The 19,299-nt window shown below is 43.2% G+C and overlaps 1 protein-coding gene across 2 annotated transcripts in view; it reads right to left on the bottom strand.

The window, feature by feature from the left end:
* Nucleotides 1-12,315: 12,315 nt before the first annotated feature.
* The window catches only part of LOC111243080 (uncharacterized), a 30,812-nt gene continuing 23,828 nt past the window's right edge, over nucleotides 12,316-19,299 (bottom strand). Inside the window, exons 4-7 of one of the 2 annotated variants that reach the window (XR_015318522.1) lie at nucleotides 15,307-15,668; nucleotides 14,935-15,110; nucleotides 13,604-13,960; nucleotides 12,316-12,923 (exon numbers count right to left, since the gene is read on the bottom strand). Coding sequence is in view for 1 of the 2 variants with exons in the window: in XM_022788144.2 (XP_022643879.1) it covers nucleotides 13,764-13,960; nucleotides 14,935-15,110; nucleotides 15,307-15,668 (735 nt within the window). In the remaining variant the exon portion in view is untranslated. Of the gene's footprint in view, nucleotides 13,961-14,934; nucleotides 15,111-15,306; nucleotides 15,669-19,299 lie in introns of both variants that reach the window. The other variant, XM_022788144.2, reaches the window with a different exon arrangement.

The raw sequence follows: 19,299 nt of genomic DNA, 5'->3' as shown, positions 1-19,299 counted from the left end.
CCAAACATAAAAAAAAATCTGTTTTTCTTTTTTTGTTTGAAATAAGTAAGCAAAGTGTGACGGATGCGAAAGCTTAGAGCCACGGCCAAGTTCAGCAGTATCACAAAAAACCAGTCTTCTAGCGTGGACATATGATTGCTTTCAGGTGTGCCCAGTGCCTCGCCTATATAAATAGTATATATCAATTTGACCTGCGTAAGACCTCCGCTACGTCATTTGGTACTGACATTATAGCTAGCACTAGTAAAGCAACAGCAAAAAACGTACGAATTCTGTTTACGGTTGCTTCATCAAGTAGAATCCATTTACGACATTAGTTCAATATCATACGTATGTAAATAATGGGGTCGATGTGATACGGATATATCATGCTTCACATAGACGAGGATCTACTCCAACCTTGATTCAATGCTTGTGGTTCCAACTTGATACGGCACCGGGTCCGGCTGCTGGAGCAGCTGCAACAGCAGTTAGGCTGGCCGAAGTAGAAAAACGGGATTTGAATTTGTCGGGTCGAGATATGCTATCCATTTGAGACTCCATCCTGCCAGCAGGCTCTGCCGCCGCTTTCGGCCAGTCAGAAGGTAAGGGCATCCTTCCGTCCGCTCACAGAAGACTGTGCGTGAGTGAATACTCAGCTACGTTTCAACGTATCCGACGACTTTCCTCTGGTATCGCTGAGCCTGATCACATCATCACCACTTCCACCACCGCCTTCTGCCATCGTCAGCGTCACCTCTATTTAGAGTGAGCAAACCCATCGCGGCTTTTCGTTACCAATATCAGACGAAGTCGAAATAGATGACGTGCGATTTGTGGCTCACACAGTTGTAGCAGATTTCAGCAACCTCGCGACGATTTCAACACACGAGGTCGCTCGCCTCCCCACGTAAGTATATACGCCAATGGTATTGGACCTGACGACAACATCGACATGTCTGCTGTCAATAGGCAGTACGTACTATGCGATAACACCGTTACCACAATGATCATCAGCGCGACGATAGAAATGACACAGTTCTCTTTCAATGAGACGGATCATGTCCAATTGGATTGTGTCCTTGTGTACCGTGACAGCATAAACGAATTAAAGCTCAAAGGACGACAGTGAATTATAACGATACAATGCCACGGTAACATATAACAGAGGGCATTAAAGCCTTAGAGTGCAATGAAATATAAGTGGTATCTAAGTAATTCTAGCATTCCGAGTCATTTATCCTGACCGCTTATATAATTCTTGTGCCGTTCAATCAAATAAATCTACTCAACAAAACATGTCGGCCAGATTGAAAGTTTTTCGTGTAGGTTCCCCCGTCGAATCGTGTTACTTTAGAGCGTTCAGCGTAGGCAAACGAATTACTTAGCCAGGTAGGCAAAGTTAGGATTACGAAAACCGGCTGATTTTGAAAATGACTTTTGTTAATGGAAAGTTAAATATCAGTTATTGCGCTTTGCGATAACGCTATCAGCAGTGGTGATTCCGTAAAGGGACCCGATTATGTAAACCACTGAGCCGGCAGGCGCTATGATATGTTTCTTAGAAGTTGCATCTGTCAAATCCCTTAATCCTAACCGTCTATACACAATTTTTTCACCACACTATCAAGAATTGCTTTTAAACTTGACTACATTATATGTACCTTTGTACTTTACTTTATATCTTCTACTCTAAAGGAAAACTCTAAGATGTCTGAGTTGTTAATGTTAAGCTTAGCTTTATTCGCTTTCATTAGTTGAGCGCATTGTAAAATACTCGGCTATGTTATTATAACTGTTTCGTTTGTCTCGTACGAATATAACTCGCTTGCTTTATGCCCTACTATGATGATGGGGGAGTGACGAAGCAGGAGTTCAGTTAGCGGCAGATGTTCGCTTCCAGAGGGGTCTCATCGCTCGTCCTCCACCCTTCTGGCGAAACTCGTGTCCTATTCGTCGTTGTCGGTCACGCTGTTGAGATCGCGTACAGTTGCTGTGCATCGGGCCGAGTGTACCGCTGCACCGACTGGCGCCAAACGTGCCCTCCGCGTAACGAAGCTGGCTTAGCTTCCTTACAGCGCGGCTTGGTAGCACGCTTGCCCAAGCCCGTACCATGCTACGAGAAGAAGATCCGAACCCACCAGTATATCATATACCGCAGCAACGGTGCAGTCACAGACATATGCCCAGCTGTGCGACGGCGAAGCGGGTGCCTGGGCTGAACAGCCCTGAGGGCGACTTTTAATCACTTCGGGTTACAGGGAGTGAGTAAGCGTGAGAGGGACGAGATCTCAAACTGCCGAGATCGGGGAAGTGCAGGACAGAGGAGCCGAAAAGCCTCGTCTCCAACATGGCTAGCAGCAGTTCCCACTACCACCCCCGCGAGCGAGCCACCCCTAACATCTATTCCGAGAAGGTTGCCCTCTATGGTCATACAGCAAAAGTCATTTTGCCCATATACTCATCCAGCCAACTGGCATGCTCGTTCCATAGTCGAAGCAACGCCTAGATAGCCCGTTCTGATTCCTCTCTCTCTCTCTCTCTCTCTCTCTCTCTCTCTCGTGTTTTTCAGCGTCTGCTGCTCAGCTTTCTAACAAAACCTGCGGCCTAGACTGGATACAGAGCAATGGAAGAGCCGATAAAAAATAAGAAGCATTTATTTTTTTGCTGCGCAAAAATTCGGATGCCGCAACGCATGAACGTGTAACGAAATAACATAGCTAGAGAAGACAGGGCCTGTCTGAAAAAGGCAAAAGATCGGCCGGTCAGCCGATAAGTAATGATCTTAAAACAGTAACAACAGAAATAGAGAGCACTTTCTATTCTGTTTACCATTCGTAGCCGGAAACTCAGCCGCAGACATTATAATGGGAAAGGTTAACAGGCAGAAAAAGTTACCTCAGTAACAACGATAGACCAACCTACAAATAGCCTGGACCTATTTAGCCTTTCTCCCGAATACAGTACCTTCTCCGACTAATGTACATGACGACGTTTGGTCGCGTGTCTGTCTCGATGTCATTATTTCTATTACTCCTGTAACCACTTACACCGATTATTATGAACAACGAGGGATGATAACGATGAATGGAGTAGTAGGCAGTTTGCAAATAGCCCGCTATTATGCCGCTAGTAAGCCGTAATCTGCGCTGCTAACTAGAGTTCCCATGATCACGTGGACTGAGTCATTCTCCGTCAAACGTTTAACTTTCACTATTGGTCTGTTGCTGTAACTGCAGACGTCTGGTAAATGACATACAGATGGAGCCGGGATTTAGTTTGGGCAAAGCTACTTCCAACGAAAAGAGGGTACATAGCTCCCAGTGTAGTAACCCTGGCAGGACTATGTAGACGTTGTGGCGATGGACTTTCCTGGAGTCGGATTTGGTCCCGGACCGAGAACAACTCACTGCCTTCGGGCAATCCGGTCGTCGGGTATTAACGAGATGCACTAGAGCAGCGGGGGCAAAGTCTGAAAATCAGCGCTTAAACAGGGTTGGGAAAAGTCGACAGCGCTTGACGACGACGACAACCTCAACAGTTAATCGATGCAAGCGAGAAAGAAAAAGCCAAGGAGAGAGGGCGTTTGAAAGGAGGGGGCAACTGAAAAGTCTGCTGTTTAATGACACCATTATCGCGACAAATTGACGGCGTACCGGTTGCCAAAGTCAAGCCTGTCCTAATTCAGAGCCTGATATTGAATTTTTTTAATAAGGTCATATTCAGCAATTTTTTAGCCTTAGTAAACACCCTGGACTCTATATCTACAATTTTTCATATACACAGGTTATTATATATGCAAACACTTATACTAAATATACACTGAAAATACACCTGTGCTAATCAGGCCATACTATAATAGGGCGGCTTCATCATCAGTATATTCATACACAGAAACGTATGCGGAGAGCACTGAGACAAAGCTTAACTTTTGAGAGTTATCTTATACTAATGTGCAAGTAACCCCATAGTCGCATTCTGTGATTACGCCCCATTATCCCAGCCCATTCGTGCTAAGTAATGTTGCATCGTATCGCCGCTAATTGTATGTCTGGTCTATTTTATTGTTTAGCAAATCAGCATCGTTTAATATGTTCATCAGTCTTCTTAGGAAAAATGTCACCGAGGCAAAACTCCGTTCCTGCTATTCCATTGCCTCCTGTACCCCGTTGATAGTTAATTATCTAAGGGGCCTTTCGAATGTCGGCCTCTATGGCGCCCGCTGCTTTCCATTTTAACTCCCAGCATCCTAAGATAGTTCTACCTAACTTATTCTCAGAATGAGTAATGTCGGTTCTACTGAATAATTTCATAATTCCTCATCATCACCGCAGTGCCTGATCTCAAGGCGTCGTCGCAGGCCTCTAGCCGAACATGTCGCGCGTACTACAATTAGCGTTAAGGGACAGGGGGGGCGTTGAGGGTGAATTCGTCAGGACGGTAGATGTATGCTCCACCATTCACCGGATTGATGGGTGACTCCCAATGCCATAACGAGGTGCAGCAACAAACACAGTTTATAAGCATCGCAATATAGTGTTCATTATTGCATTATCTCGTAATAACATGTGTATTATGGAGAAAGCAATGCTATTACTGCGTCCTATAGGATGGCACAGCGTTTTGGTGTTTTAATGTATATATATATATAGAGAGAGAGAAAGAGAGAGAGAGAGAGAGAGAGAGAGAGAGGAAGAGGGGGAGAAGGAGAGAGACGGGGGGAAGCAGGATATGATAGGATTAATCTGGAGAAGAGACACTGAAGGTAACCGAATCCATCTGCTATGCGACACGCATGCACCGCGCCTAAGTGCGGTGCCTACAAGATAAACTGGCCTGTTTCAGTTATTCGAACAAGCAAAGCTTCCCCAATGCCACCGCAAATTTAAACTAGCACATCATTCAAATTATTATGCAATAGCCAATAACGGTAGACAGTTGCATAAATGAACGCACGATACCATAAACATCTATGGGAGAATAAACCTATGACTATGATAATATGCTACTAGGTCTTGCCTGAGCTTCTCTACAATGGCATCCTCATCAGTTGGCCAATTCTAGTTGCATCCTTCAGGCTTGATTGAATCCGATCGGGACCATCGACAACATGTGTTGTCATCTTTGTTTTCAAACGCAATCGAGCATTTTGTCAAAATTTTTTTTAACGCAACAGCACCACACTGATCTGTAAGGAGTCCAGCCTTGAAAACATTTAAGTATTCGGGTAAAATTTCTAAGCTCATTGTTACCGACGCGACATCGAAAGAACCGATCAGACAGTGCGATCCTTAAGCTAGTGACAAAAAGGCTCCAAAATAATCAGTAAAGCAGAAAAATGATCGAACAAATATCAGACAGTCACCGTTCTGTTGTTCTACGCAGGGAATTTTCGCTCGGTATTTAAACCCTAATGATTCGTATAGGTTTGAACTTTTACCGAGCTTCAGAATACTACTGTTAAAGTAAGGTCGAATACCTTTTTTTTGTCCTGGCCAAGTACATCGATAGTACATCATGCAACATGTGAACGTTCGAGTAAGCCTATTTTCAATGTAGCTTAATTGCGTAGGGTCTAAATCGAACGAAAAATTGGCGTCGAAATCTTCCAGTTTCCATAAGGCAGCAAATACAATACCCTGTAACTTAGTTTTTTTCCGTAGCTGGACACGCCGTGTACTACCGTGCTTAGACTAATTTCGAATTCTCTGTACAGAACTGTAATATGAATTTGTTGTTATTTCGCAATGTTTACACACGTACCGATTCTTTCGATCCGATATTATAAAATTGAAGGTAGTTCACTATTTTCTTTACACGATACTGTTTATGCTCAGTATTTTGCTAGGCTGAAGCTGTAACAAACGACTTGGCAGAGTCTGTAGCGTAGGTCATGCGGATTAGCATTAACCTACAAAGGTCAGCTAGAATTATCTCGACTTGTGCTCAGGCGCACAGATGTGATGCCAGTTTAAGCGTAGAAAGCTAAGGAGACAGTTCCGTGAGTATCGAGCTCGAGTCTTTGACGTAAGAGCCTGAAAAAAGCCGGTGCACTTCATTCGATTCATAGGGTAGTGAGATTTTCGAAGTTGTCTTTGAAGTCTCTTGGGAGCTTCATTCGCTTCACAACTAATCAGCTTCTCGCAATTGTCGATATCACCATGTTGTCAATGAACTATCACTTTCCCATTTCGCATAGCCAAATCAATAAGATTTGCCATATTGGTACTATTCTCGTAATAGAAATTTTATCACGTAATATATTATAGCCTTAATATCTTACCGTAGCCTTAAGACCTCAGATTGCAAGACGTCTTTAGCAAAGATTAGATTACTTTCAACTGATAAAGAAGCAGAAAAGGTTTCCCTATGAGTCGGGCAAAGTGTTTCTTTCCAAGTAATCATTTGAACTGCTATATTTTCGTGGCACACAATCCGCAAGTGAACAGTGGTACCACCATGTGCGATTTTGCGTAACCTATCGATACAAATTCCCACTAACAACAGTAAATGATGAGTAACACGTTTGAATTATATATATTTTTTGAATGTTTTATCGTTTGAAATTATTTGAATGTTTTATCGAATTAATTATATCCTTCTGTAACTTATATCCGCTGCCTCAAGCCTTTCCGCTAAGAATGACGTCTGGCTCTCCCTTCAAGGTTGTTTTGAAACAAACAAACAAAGAGCTCATATTTTGCATACATATCTTTCCGAAGTATATCTTTACGTCGTACAATAACTATCAAAACGTGTGCGTTGATGCTCTCCTTAAACAATTGACTGCCTGTCATGAGTCATCATGCGTTCAAATTGTAGCATTTTCATGGCCTGTGCAGCGGTGCCGCGTCACGTGGGTCTTCTATCCGTGTGGTAGTCATAATGAGTCGAATATATCCACCCCCGGACCATCATCCCTTTTGACTATACAGTTGTTGTTGGTAGTGGTAGTATTAGTGAGTTATTACTCGTCAGTGAGTCGTGTGGCCTGCCGTGTTGCCTTCGTGCGTCGTCTCTCTCTCTCTCTCTGCCTGCCTGTATGTATGTCAATGTCCGTGCGCCGAAGGGCCTTCGCTGCATTTGTCGTGCGCGGCGGTGGTGGCTTCGAGGTAGAATAGCCCCGCCAGGTCAGCCAATCAAATCAAGCGAGGTTAATTGCACTAATTCACTAATTTAGATGCTAATCCTATACAAGCCAGGCCAGCCAGTCAGGCAAGCTGGATAGGCTAGACCAGCGAGAAAGAGAAAGAAAGAATGAAAAGGAGAGGGAGCGCTGCAGCTGCGGATGGTCCACTCCAAAGCTACATGCAAGCGCCTGCTTGCAGCTAAAACCAGACAGACTTACGCACACGCACAGACGAGCAAACGGGCAGACGGCAGGAGGCAGGCAACGTATGCAAACGTGGCCGGCGGGGGTGGGGTAGCCAAACGCCAAGCAACGGGACGCGAAGCGGCAGCCGAAGAGGACACCGAAGAGAATCTAGTAATAATCATAATAATGTAAGTTCTGTAATAATAGGCTCATTTACATCCTCGGTGTACATTGGGGAGTACATCAGGGAATGAATTGGGGTCTGCAAAGGGGCTTGCGGGGGGTCTCGAGGGTGCTGTCTTGTTTTCGGCGACACTACTGAACAGAGTCAGGAATGGCCACGAGCTCCAATGCTTTGTCGGGAACCCGACAACATTCAGAGGCTTCGCGCTTCGCACGACTACGCTGCAATGGCAGCGGTAGCGGCGCCACCCATCAGCGACGACCCCCCGCAGCGCGACTCATTCACACCAAGCAGCAAACGAAACGGAAAGCACCAAATCGCAATGGGACAAAGTAAACTCTATGTATGTACAATTGGAATGCAGGCATCCGCATAAGACTCGCTTATCGTGTGTAGAAGATAACAATGCAATGTCAATGATGATGAGCAGCATTCACCCATACCTTAGATGTAATATAGTTAAGCTACAGCCATCAAGTTGAGCTTCGTTTCACTTCTAGCCGCCCAGACAGGACCGGCAGCTCCCTCGGAGCCGCTGGTCGACGAAGCGTGTGAAGTCCATGATCACAGTAGGCTTAGGTCAGGGCTAAAGTTCGAAGGAGGAGACAAAGAGAGTTGATAGAATGGGACCTACTACGCAGGACGCTCACCATATACAGTGCAACAGTGGCTTTTTTGTCAGGGGAATAAGAATAGCTATCACTGCTGTACCGTGGGTAACTGTACGTACTTACTCAAAAATGAAGCTGTTGAATTAACTGTTAACTGAGATACTGATAATAGAAATATGCATAAGTGCCTATTAAACTAAAAAATAATGTCGAAATTTACAAAAACCCTACATCAACTGGTAACCCAATTGCGAATCCATCTAGATTTATCGTTGTGATAACTTTGTATCTGTTTATTTGCCCGACACTCGTTGGCTTTTCGACTGGAATGATTTTTAGCGCGCCATTAGAGATTTATCAAAAAAATGCCTATTCTTTATTTTATAGAACATAATGTAAATTTGAGCTAATTGCGCATTTTTTTTTTATGAACCTTGAGAACTTTTCAAAGGTTTTTGTTGGGAAGTTGCTTACTTATTTCGTTAGTCACAATATTAAATGAAGATATGGAGAGAAATCATTAATTTTTACATATTTACAATTTAATTGTGAATTGGTGATTTTTGCCCAAAGGGTTCATAGTTAATGAAATATTGCTAACTCCTTGCTATTGTATTAATACCTTTCTTGGAGGCAGTCCCTTTCTCCCATAAAGGGCGTAATATTAATTTGATTAATTTACGAAGTTGTTGATAAAATCTCTTACACATATCTATAAAAAAGGTTGTGGAAGTCAAGGTAAGTTGTTTTAGTGGGAGTTTTATCTAAATGTCTTTTTGTGACAAAACAGCAGCTGAATGTCTGTGCAAAGGTCCATATAAAGGGATTGCTCTTGACGAGCTAAATAAAAATGCTATGTATGTTCCTGCACCTAAATGTAAGTTTTCAAATGAAAAATGCAGTTTATAGGCTGAACATTTAATGCAGCGATTTATGTGGCAAGGACTCGATAGACCTCGACGAGCTGCCTTACATGTGTTTATCTATCAAATGTGTTTGTGTGGCAATAAAGCGAAACTTTGGTCCGAAGTATTCTTAAGCGAACTTTTGAAGTCGGTAAATTGTAGCGGCCGACATGGCAAACAGTTTGCTAAAACAAACATTTTTCAGAGGTTAAGATGTTAGAAACACTTTTCCTATGTAATGTCTTGTTCTACTGCTACTTACCCGATATTTTACGCCACCCGATAGATCTCGACGAGCCGAGTGAAGCAGCTGAACTGATACTTCAGTGTGAAAAATAGGTAAAATTTTAATTTGGTAGCTTTGACGATTTCTTTGTATGGAAGCATATATATAGAGGGGTCGTTCTTCGAAAGCACATATATTCAGTCTCCGGCTATTTTTGTATTAAAATGGTGAAAATAGTATTGATTAGTATAGCTTCAAACTGTGAGTGAATTTCTAATAAATTTCTAATAAGAAATGTCTACTGAACGGGATGTAGTCGATCTTCGTGAAAAAACAATCTTTCATTCCTTTTCAGAGAAAAATACTATAAATGCTAAGAAATCATGCAAATATCTATTACAAAAAAAACTACTTCTTAATGACGTATCACAAAGAAAGTCCATACGCCAACCGATACATGTTTATATGTGTGTGTGTGTGTTCACTCAGCATAACTTATATATTCAGTATAACGTCATAAAAAAGAAACGGTAGAAACACCCAGAGTTTTGTAACATGTAATCAGTATTTATTTGGTGAATATTTTTTTTTTATAAACAAATGAAAAAACTTTCACCCAGGAATAGAACCTACATGTTAGTCTCTTGTACGATCGGAGGCAAACTGGACATGTAGGTTCCCCGCTTAAAGGTAGACGGACTATCGATTCAAGCGCGTTCCGGAGACAGAGTCTACTGGTTTTTCAAGCCCCGTAATCTCATTGTAGATATGTAGCATCTCATAACCTATACAAATTAAGAGTTGCATGAGCTCCTTAGTGAACGTACTAAAACAAGCAGATGAAGAAAAAATATATATGTGTAATACCAGTCAAATTATCTGGTTTTGAGCATGTGTGTTTAACCCATTGCGACTCAGTTCCTTTTTATTTACCGAAATTACGTTTACAGCAGTTTATGCTTCAATCATCTATATATGTTGAAGGTGACTGAGAGTCGCATTTCGCTACATATAGTGTTAGGTAAAGGCCCATGTTAGCCGGTTCTTGAATCTGAGAAGATATCGACGTGAATACCCGTTCCCCGGAGCTGTGCAACCCCAAAGACGCTATAATTAAAAGCAGTACTTATATGTGCCCTGCTATTGATAAGAATTCAATTAGGAATCCATACACGAATCAACATTTGTTTCAATAAATGTATATGATGATATTTTAGTTTCAAACCAATATGCCGATCAGGTGATAACGCTATTTGAGTTCTTAATTTGCGAACAGCCTACCCCCTACCCATTTTTCCCGTCCTTATAGAATTCTTGTCGTTCCCTCCCCCCAACTGATCTTCCAGGCCTACGACGCGCCCATGTAGCCTGCTTTCACCCTTTACCTTTCACTGCAACGCGCGGTTTATCGGCACTAGAACTTCTAAGACACTCTAACTGGATTGATGCTGTTTGCGGTTATCTCACAAGTAGAAAAGTGTCGCTGACAGCGGTGCTGTTAATAATGCTTACATCATAAAAACCAGTGACGCCAGTCTCGTCAATGATGCAATGCATCTTGGCCAGTCGACTTTGCCCACCTGTTTCGTGACCATCGAATATCAACTTAATTCGCCTATCATTCAACTAATTATCATTGCCCTATCGTTCATTTCGTCATACAAGAATATTTCGCTTTCTCTGTCCAATCACTTTCCTATTATCATTTCTTCAGCCATATTTAGCCTTCTGCTTCCTCCGTGTCCCCTAACTGCTTCTGTTCCATTTCGTCTTCTATATCCCTGGTTTCACATTCCCTCCCTCCGTCCCTCGAATTAGCACTATCGAAAACACACCCCCACTCCGCCACGGTCGAGCCACCAATTCTACTTGTGAACACAAACGTTCACCACGTCGTCGGCTAAACAGCGGCACTCTAAGCAATAGCAGCTGCCCATCAGCTGGATGACTGCCCCTCAGACTACGATGAGCACCGCTCGAACAGCACGGCTACGGGGATGGCAACGAGGACATTGACAACGACATGCAGCGACCGGCCGACCGACCCTCTGAACCTCAGAGAGTCGCTTCCTACTCTGTCTCTTTCTGCCTTCTGCTACAGCCCCCTGTCCCAACTCGACCGCCTGCTCGCGTTACCCCATGAAGCACAATTACCCTCGAAGGAAGCCGGGGAACACTACCACTTGGGAATGTGTAGTAAAGCAGAAGAGAGAGGGAGAGAGCGAGCGAGCGAGCTAGCTTCATCTGCGCTGAGCCCCCCTCCATTCTCTCCACCACGGACCAGCTTCCCGACCCTTGCGGCTGCGCCCCTTACAAATGAGGCTGGTCTAGCAGTTCGGAGATCTTCAGGGCTTCTAGGGCTACAGTGAGCAAGCGGCGGGAAGAGACTTTAGTGGTATGCGTCGAAAACGAAGAAAGTGCTGGGAAGCTATAGTGTGCGGTGAGCCACATATCTACGGTAAAGCACCTATAATTGCGATACAGTCTTTCTTGCTTCTGTGGTCGCAAGCAGCGATTGCTTCTAAGTAACTACTCGAAAGTACTAGGCGTCGCTACAGGTGGCGAGGGAAACTCTACACAAAACCCCCGCAGGCATGAGTATATAGCGGCATGCACAACAAATTTACGCGCACATGTCATGTGTGATAAACTGATAACTATATATAGACAAGCGGCTTGGTGAGGGGTGGAGCACAAGTGCAAGAAGAAGTAGCTTTCAACGGCTGTTGAGGGTGAACAACGTGTTTTAGCAATATATCATGTACTCTGCGTATGATCATGCATGTATGTATGTGTACTAAAGCGATTCGGCTTTTGTAGGCACTAGGTAGTCACAACTGGCACTCTTCCCCCTGAGGAAGCGAAGTTGTTTTCTCTTTCCCTTTTTACTTCGGCCTATCCTAGACTCTGTACAGGACAATATATGCTGCAATGAAGGCTTTTTCCGAGGTTGTCCTGAAAAGGCGAAAAGTGCCACTGACACGAACGCCGCCGTTGTCAAAACGGGACGAGAACAGAGTGGCCTTCTCGGTCAGAAACAGCCCAACGGACTGATGCTGTTTGTTAAGCAATTGCGGAAAGAAAACACACACACATATGACCCATATTGAGTTGAGCGTCAACTTTATTCAAACAAAGAAATCTAACCGACTACGTCTTTCCGCTGCCCACTCACCTACACGTAGCGTCTGTTGGTCATTCGCTATTCAGCCACTGTAGAGAAAGTGCAGCAAGGGTGGATTCGGTCGGATCAGACATTCAGCAATGTTTCTTTTCGGTCTTTGTCTTTTTCGCCCATATTCGTTCTCTCTTTCCTTATCTTCGTCAATAGATACATAGCTAATGGATTGCTTGGTAAGTGGCGATGTATAGATAGCAATGATCATTATTCGCTTATCATAGTTATCATTCTCATCAATGAATATATATATATATATACCTATCTATGGCGTTCATAACTGACACACGATGCAAATATCTCGATTTCATTATCGGTTATGTTATAATCTCAACGCCATAGTAAGGAGTACGAAACGAGGCTTGAGTCGTAGAAAGGTTTCGTTCTGCATGACTCTATGGTTGTGTATATTACGAGAGTGGGCCGTTTGCGTCCGCTATCCATTTCGTCCTATCGTAGTGAAACGAAAACGTCTCGGTAGGTTCGGTGAGAGGATTGACGCTGGTAACGAAATGGGTTGATTTTCTGAAATGGGCCACCACTGTGAGCTGTTTTTTATTGCACAATTGAATTTATTACACATCGAGAGGGGCGACAATACTTCTTGCATTTTGTTTGTAAATGGTTCGCTGTATGTGGAGAGATTATTTTAGACAAATATCAATCCCCGCCTGTATTATGCACAGCCTTGTATATTTCAATAGCTTTTAATTATACTAGTCGTTATTCCTGTTTGTGATATTATTAGCATCATTCGATATTATTCCTAGCGTTTTCTATACGGCGTTTTTATTATTACCACTACTTGTGAAAAAAAAAAAAAAAAAAAAAAAAAAAAAAAAAGCCTGAGCTATAGCTCGCTAATTGTTCTGTCGTAGGGACATTGCGCGTTTATACGAAACTATATGGCACCTCGCCATCAATCCAGCCTATTTACTATTTACTAGACTAGGTCAATCAATTACATTGTTTGTCTCTTATTGCTTTGGTACTGTATTAAAGGCGAGTCAACTGCAACATCTAACAGGTTATACGGTGAGACGACCCGCTCAATTGTACGAATCTCACCCCCTTAAACGCAATGAAATATCAGCCAAAAAATAAGCGAGATTTAAATACGAAATCCGTAGCAATAAGATCGAATTGATATACGCGCATACAAATATGCTCTCTTCTATATTTATCTAGATTTTCGGCGCCCGTACAAGATTTTTCTCGTTCTCCTTGTGTAGTTAATGGAAGACATTCGTTTGGGCTGGTTGGAGTTTGACCACGGTCAGCCGCAAGACGGTGCTGCTATAGTTTTTGCTGTAAGTTGCTTGCAACTTTTCAGTGTGCTCCGACTATGGATAAGACGTGAAGGTCTCAGTCAGACTCCTGTGAAGCTGTTGTCTCGTCCTGAGCCTGGCTGTGATGATTGTGATGATTATGATTTTTATTATTCGTGGTAATATTGTTGTTTGTCGTTGAAACTGCCGACTCTTTGAGCTTGTTCCGGAGATCGGTTACAGCCAGGGATGACGAGACGTCTTCAGTGTCTTCAGGCGATGGGGATATCGTAGCTGCAAGAAGCGAAAAACTCTGATCACTCTGATTGATTGCGAATGGGTCGTATAATCGATCCCTGACAAGACCACAGCGTATGGCTTAGAGACACTGCACACCACAGTTTGTAGATGCATCCTATGTAATTAGACAAGGTGAAAACCAGAAGTATCAGCTTTAGCTGAAATATCCTATCATTGATGTTTTTTTGGATTTTTTTTTTATTTTAAACTCAATTCCGAATCCTGTTAACCGAACACAAATTACTTTAATCAAACGTCATGGATTTAATTATTAAAGAAAAATTATGTAACTGATAGGTTTGAAGCAACCCGAAGAAAATCGAGGAGGCCTCGCCGAGTGTAGACGCTGCTGCTGTGTCAACGGTGAACAATCTTCTTAGGAAACACATCTTAAATAGTTCTTTCTCTCTTTCTGGCACTGTTTAATTTCTTTGAATTAGATCATATTTTAGATATTTTTCATTAGATAATTATAGGAATTATTTTGTAGGTATGTTATTGTTTGCAGCTAAATTCTTGATCTACGCTTTTAATTATACGACATTATCTATGTAACATGAAAGACCCTCATTTGCAGTTTTACTTATAGTAAAATCGTCTTAAAATCGATGAGATCTTTTATTAATGACACTTTTTCCTTTTTCAGCTGATTCTGCTTCTTCCTCAATAAGGCTTGACAGCATCACACTATATTAATGCAGATATCGCTTAGGGTAGGTCAGCTGCTCAAGCGGGCAATCTGAAGGTACCAAGCACAAATTCGATTTACGATCTTTCTTATATTGCTCTACAGTATTTTTTTTTACTCCGAGTTGAAATGTATATACACTCGGTTTCGAACTGTCTCACGCGTCCCGAATACAGTATGTACGTTACCACTAGGATTGAACAGTCACCACAGACGTTTATGCTAGTCATATGCAAACCCGAGGCTTGCTATCCGTTTCCTGCAGTAATTTTCAACTAACCTGGAGTTGTTGGCGTTTTTGTGCCAATTGGCGGAACCTGACAGCAGGGGCAAAGCGGATGCGGATGAGGAAAGCCCTTGAAAAAGGGCGATGATGGCGGGAGGTACATAGGCGGAAACGGAAAACGGGGAGCTCCGATGGAGACGCCGAGATTTTCGACAGCACTTTGCATCCTCCTAGATACAAAACAGAAGCAAGAGGAGCATTTCACGTTAGATAATACAAACATTAATTTGGAAGCTTTCGACAAAGTACTTTTTCAGTGATCTGCTAAGCCCGCTCTTTTGGCGAGCGCGAGCGCGAGCGCCAGTGTAGCGCCAGAAGTGTAGCCTAAACACACATTGTATTCTCTCATTTTCCCTATTTACGTACCCGTCGAACGCTGTAAACAGCGGATGTTGGTGATGTCGAAGAGCCGCGGCAAAAGACGTAAGAGCGTCTTTGAATAATGGGGCTGAAGTCATAGTGTTAATTGAGGGCATTGAACTGATAGGGTTGCTCATGGAGCTTATCGCCATTGACGGGCTGGGAGTGTCAGGTTTAGGGCCGTCTGAAGACGAAGGTCTATCATCGGCCATTTCCGGATCCAGGTCAGAGTCAGGGCTAGCCGGCGACCTCTTGCCCTCGACTGTTGTCGACTGTACTAAATCGGTGCTTAATCGATCTTTTTCCTCACGTTCCTTTCGAAGACGTTCAGCTTTACGCCACTTGGCGCGACGGTTCTGAAACCAAACCTGGAAAAAAAATTATAGCAAGTTTGCTTTCAGTCTTCTAGCTTACTCGTATGCGATACGTAGATAATCATGAGAGAAGTTCAAATGTCCCATGTAAAGTTTAATTGATTACGGAGGAAACGAGCTAAAAGGCCATATTTAGATACATAGCACGCAATACCTTAGTATATACTATTCGGTCTCAAAGTCGTGGCGTATCTGCTCGCAAAGTAACAAGCAAAACCTCTACTATATGGAAATAACAAGTGTTTGGTCTTGACAGCTGTAACTGATGTGAGCTTTAAAAGCAACCAAGTATTAGAGGTCATTTTGGCATTCTATTGTGCCACGGTACTTTGTTGGATCAAATTGTTGTATAATAATGAATGCTTCTGTGCATGCTAACGCATCTCCTTCACGCTAAGACCTTTAAATTCAGCGTTACAAAGATAATGGCTAGATCAAGCCACTTGAGTATCCAACTTTAGCGGCCGAACCTGGAGCAAAGACATAGCGCGTCTATGACCAACGCGAAAACAAAGGAAGACGAGTTTTAATTAATAAATGAGGCCAATCAATGAAAGCGCACTGCGAGGATGGAATTACTCAGTACTGATGGAAACTATCTGGCTAGAGTATCCTGATCCTTCTGTCGGTAGACGGAGCTATTCGATCGTGCGGGACGGCAGCTAGTTGTGCAGAAACGCGGTCGGAGCAAATCCCTAGCTACAGTTAATAACAGGGATTTGGCTTTTCTTCAGCGAAGTAATAAATGATTGAGATGATCGCCGGTCTTTATTGAAGGATCCCAACGGTGGTGACGGCAATAATGGCAGCGTGATCTTCATGAGACTCTAAAGCCAATCTCAGCAAAAGCTAAAAGCCGCACCACTACCTGACCTACCTAACTACGCTATCGTTTTTGCTCCCGTCGTCCTCTCAGATATATATATATATATATATATATATATATATAGATAGCTGAGACTAGATTTAAGTATTCGTAATAATTTATTATAATAAACGACAGGGTCGATAGTTTTTAAAAGCAACATCATATTAAATTCACCTATCACTAGAAGAACAAGCGTATAATGACCACTTATTTGACTACGGTTTCTAGTCGACACAGCCGAAAGGCAGTCTAAAAAGGGTTCAGCCGTGTCTGACTGATATGCTAGTCATAGGATGCCGTTTCCTGTACCCAAGTAGTACGCAGCTGTTGCTTCGGATGGCTGAGTCATGAATGAAGATTTTTACGGAACCCAACGTCTGAGAGACATGTTCGCTGTTTTGTGTCAGAGTCAATAAGCTTAGCAAACGTACGTGTGTCGCATTTACTATATGCACAAATCATTTAGACACACACTATGCACGCTAGAATCTCTTTTACCTTTAATAGGATACTTTTATTTAATTTTATTAAAGTAGCGTCTACTTCGCAAAACTATAATCACCTATTAGGAACCTCAGTTTTTTTTTTGCGAAAGCAAGTGGCCTAGACACCGCGTGTCTAATTTGTAACCTTAACCAAAAAATTCTATAAATTTACTATGAGAGAAGGTAGATTTCAGGCACATATGCGTAACGAGATGTGTTAGGGATGTATGCTCTTCCTTGAGGTGGAAAGTAAGTCCCATTTGATCCTGTTTAGGAAGCCAGAATCATTGCTTCAAAATCACCACACATTGGTATAGCCATCGTTGCCTGACCTCCAGCCACTGACCAAACAGCTGGCCAGGCACTCCACTATAAACAATCGTGATGATACTGCGGTGAGCTGCAGTAGCAGGTCATCGTATCGCTTCGTTAAACATACAACAAGTCAAATTTACTGCCAAGCCTAGCGTCTGCTCAGGCTAACTTGCAGCATCGTCCTCGCGCTATAATAGAAGTGCTTTATGATCTGCTAATGAAGATCGTAGAAACGGCCTGCCTCACTAGAGCTAACGACACTGTCGCTCCATATGCTTAAGCTGGCGACAAACCCTATATTCCCTTCAATTTGCCAAAATACCCCCGAAATGTCATTGTTGGGCGCCCGCATAATGTGTTGGCGAACTTTAAATAACGCTAACAATGGATATATTATCGCATCAGTTAGTTACTGCTTTGCAAATACCTGCTAGCCACCGGTTAGGTCCTGCACCTTATGCTGGAAGCAGTGGTTACTCGAGGAAAAATCAAGCGATACTAGGTACTAGCCAAGGTACGAATCGTTCTATTCGTAGTAGAAGTGACCCCGCAATTGCAGCTCTTCTCCTATCTTTTACACTTTGCATACCACTCTTCTTATAGTTAATGCTATGCCATCCTCCAGTTGTCAACGTCGTCTATTACTTCTTCTTAATAACGTGTCTCGTTGGTAACATTTTTATATGATAACTGTTTTTATTAAGCTAACAGCATGTAAGAGCGATAAAGGGCTGTCACATTGACAAAAGCTAGAAATAGAAGATGGCAAGACGCTGTTTCGATAAACGGCTTTACCATTAACGTCAATAAGCAGCCAAGTAACCCATTCAGATGGGTCGGAGAATGAACACTCAGTCAACAAAACGACGGTATAGTTTCGGCAACGGCAGTCAAGGCAAAAAAAAATGCTGCGACCAGCCGACCGCAGCCCCATACACCCAAAGGGATCAGACAACTGATCTTTATCCGTTCGAGCGTCTAAACTGCGACCGTAATAATCGCTGTTGCTGTTGCAGCTTTGGCCATTGTTGATCTTGGTTACCGTCGGGACGCTATCCCCCGGAGGTACGGCCCCCACTGACGGTCACGCTAGCACAGCCGAGCGACAAGTCGGCCAGTGCAGCAGTAGCAGCAGCAGTGGCCTCAGCTGCCGCAGGCCCCGCCATGGTCGCAAACTGCGACAAAAATAACCGCATTTGTATCAATCGCCAGAATGCTGCTTCCCGTGGCCAAGTTGATCAGGCAGACCGACCGAGAGCTCAAGGCAACGCCTCTCCTACTAAAACTCGAGCGTCGACGGCTAGCCAACCGCCCACCCATACGGCCACTATGCTGTCTCCTGCTTAACAGCAAGAGAGCTAAGTGCCATCCTGAGTGAGATCCTTCCAACTTACGCCAGGAAAGCGACGAAAGAGTCTGCGAAAGCTATAGGAAATGCGAATTGCTAGGAGAGCGAGAGATCGAAGCTAAGCCAAATTGATGAGCTGTCATTGCTGTTCGATACTATACAAAGTAGTGGGCGGTGCGGCCCAGTCTGGTGTTTTATCCTCAGACGACGATAGCCTCTAGGTGGACAGTGCCAATAAGCAGCTATAACAGCTACTACACTGAAGGCGCCTTTGACTGCAATACATAAAGCGAGCGGATATCTCGTTCGCTTTTGTTTTTTCGCAGTCCCGAAAAAATTGACCAGCAATCTTTGCTAAGTAGAACTGAAGCTTCTCGCATATTCGGCACTTTTCACCTGTACGCTGGATTTTACGTTTTAGTGGGTGGTCATGCATTAATGGTGGAAGATCGTAATCCATTAGAGTTACAATCAAATTTGTATTCACAGATTCTCATTAAGTAGAAATTTTGCCAACATACTGAAAAAAGCTTGCTGACAAAGTTACGCAGGAAGACTTCACCTTCAATAAAATACGCATTTTTCTTCGTCTTCGGCATTTGCTATAGA

The sequence above is a fragment of the Varroa destructor genome, unplaced genomic scaffold (genome assembly GCF_002443255.2).
Source record: "Varroa destructor unplaced genomic scaffold, Vdes_3.0 BEIS01000001.1, whole genome shotgun sequence".
Lineage (NCBI taxonomy): Eukaryota > Metazoa > Arthropoda > Arachnida > Mesostigmata > Varroidae > Varroa > Varroa destructor.
The sequence above is the reverse complement of the archived record's forward strand: the minus strand, read 5'-3'. Positions and strand labels throughout refer to the sequence as shown.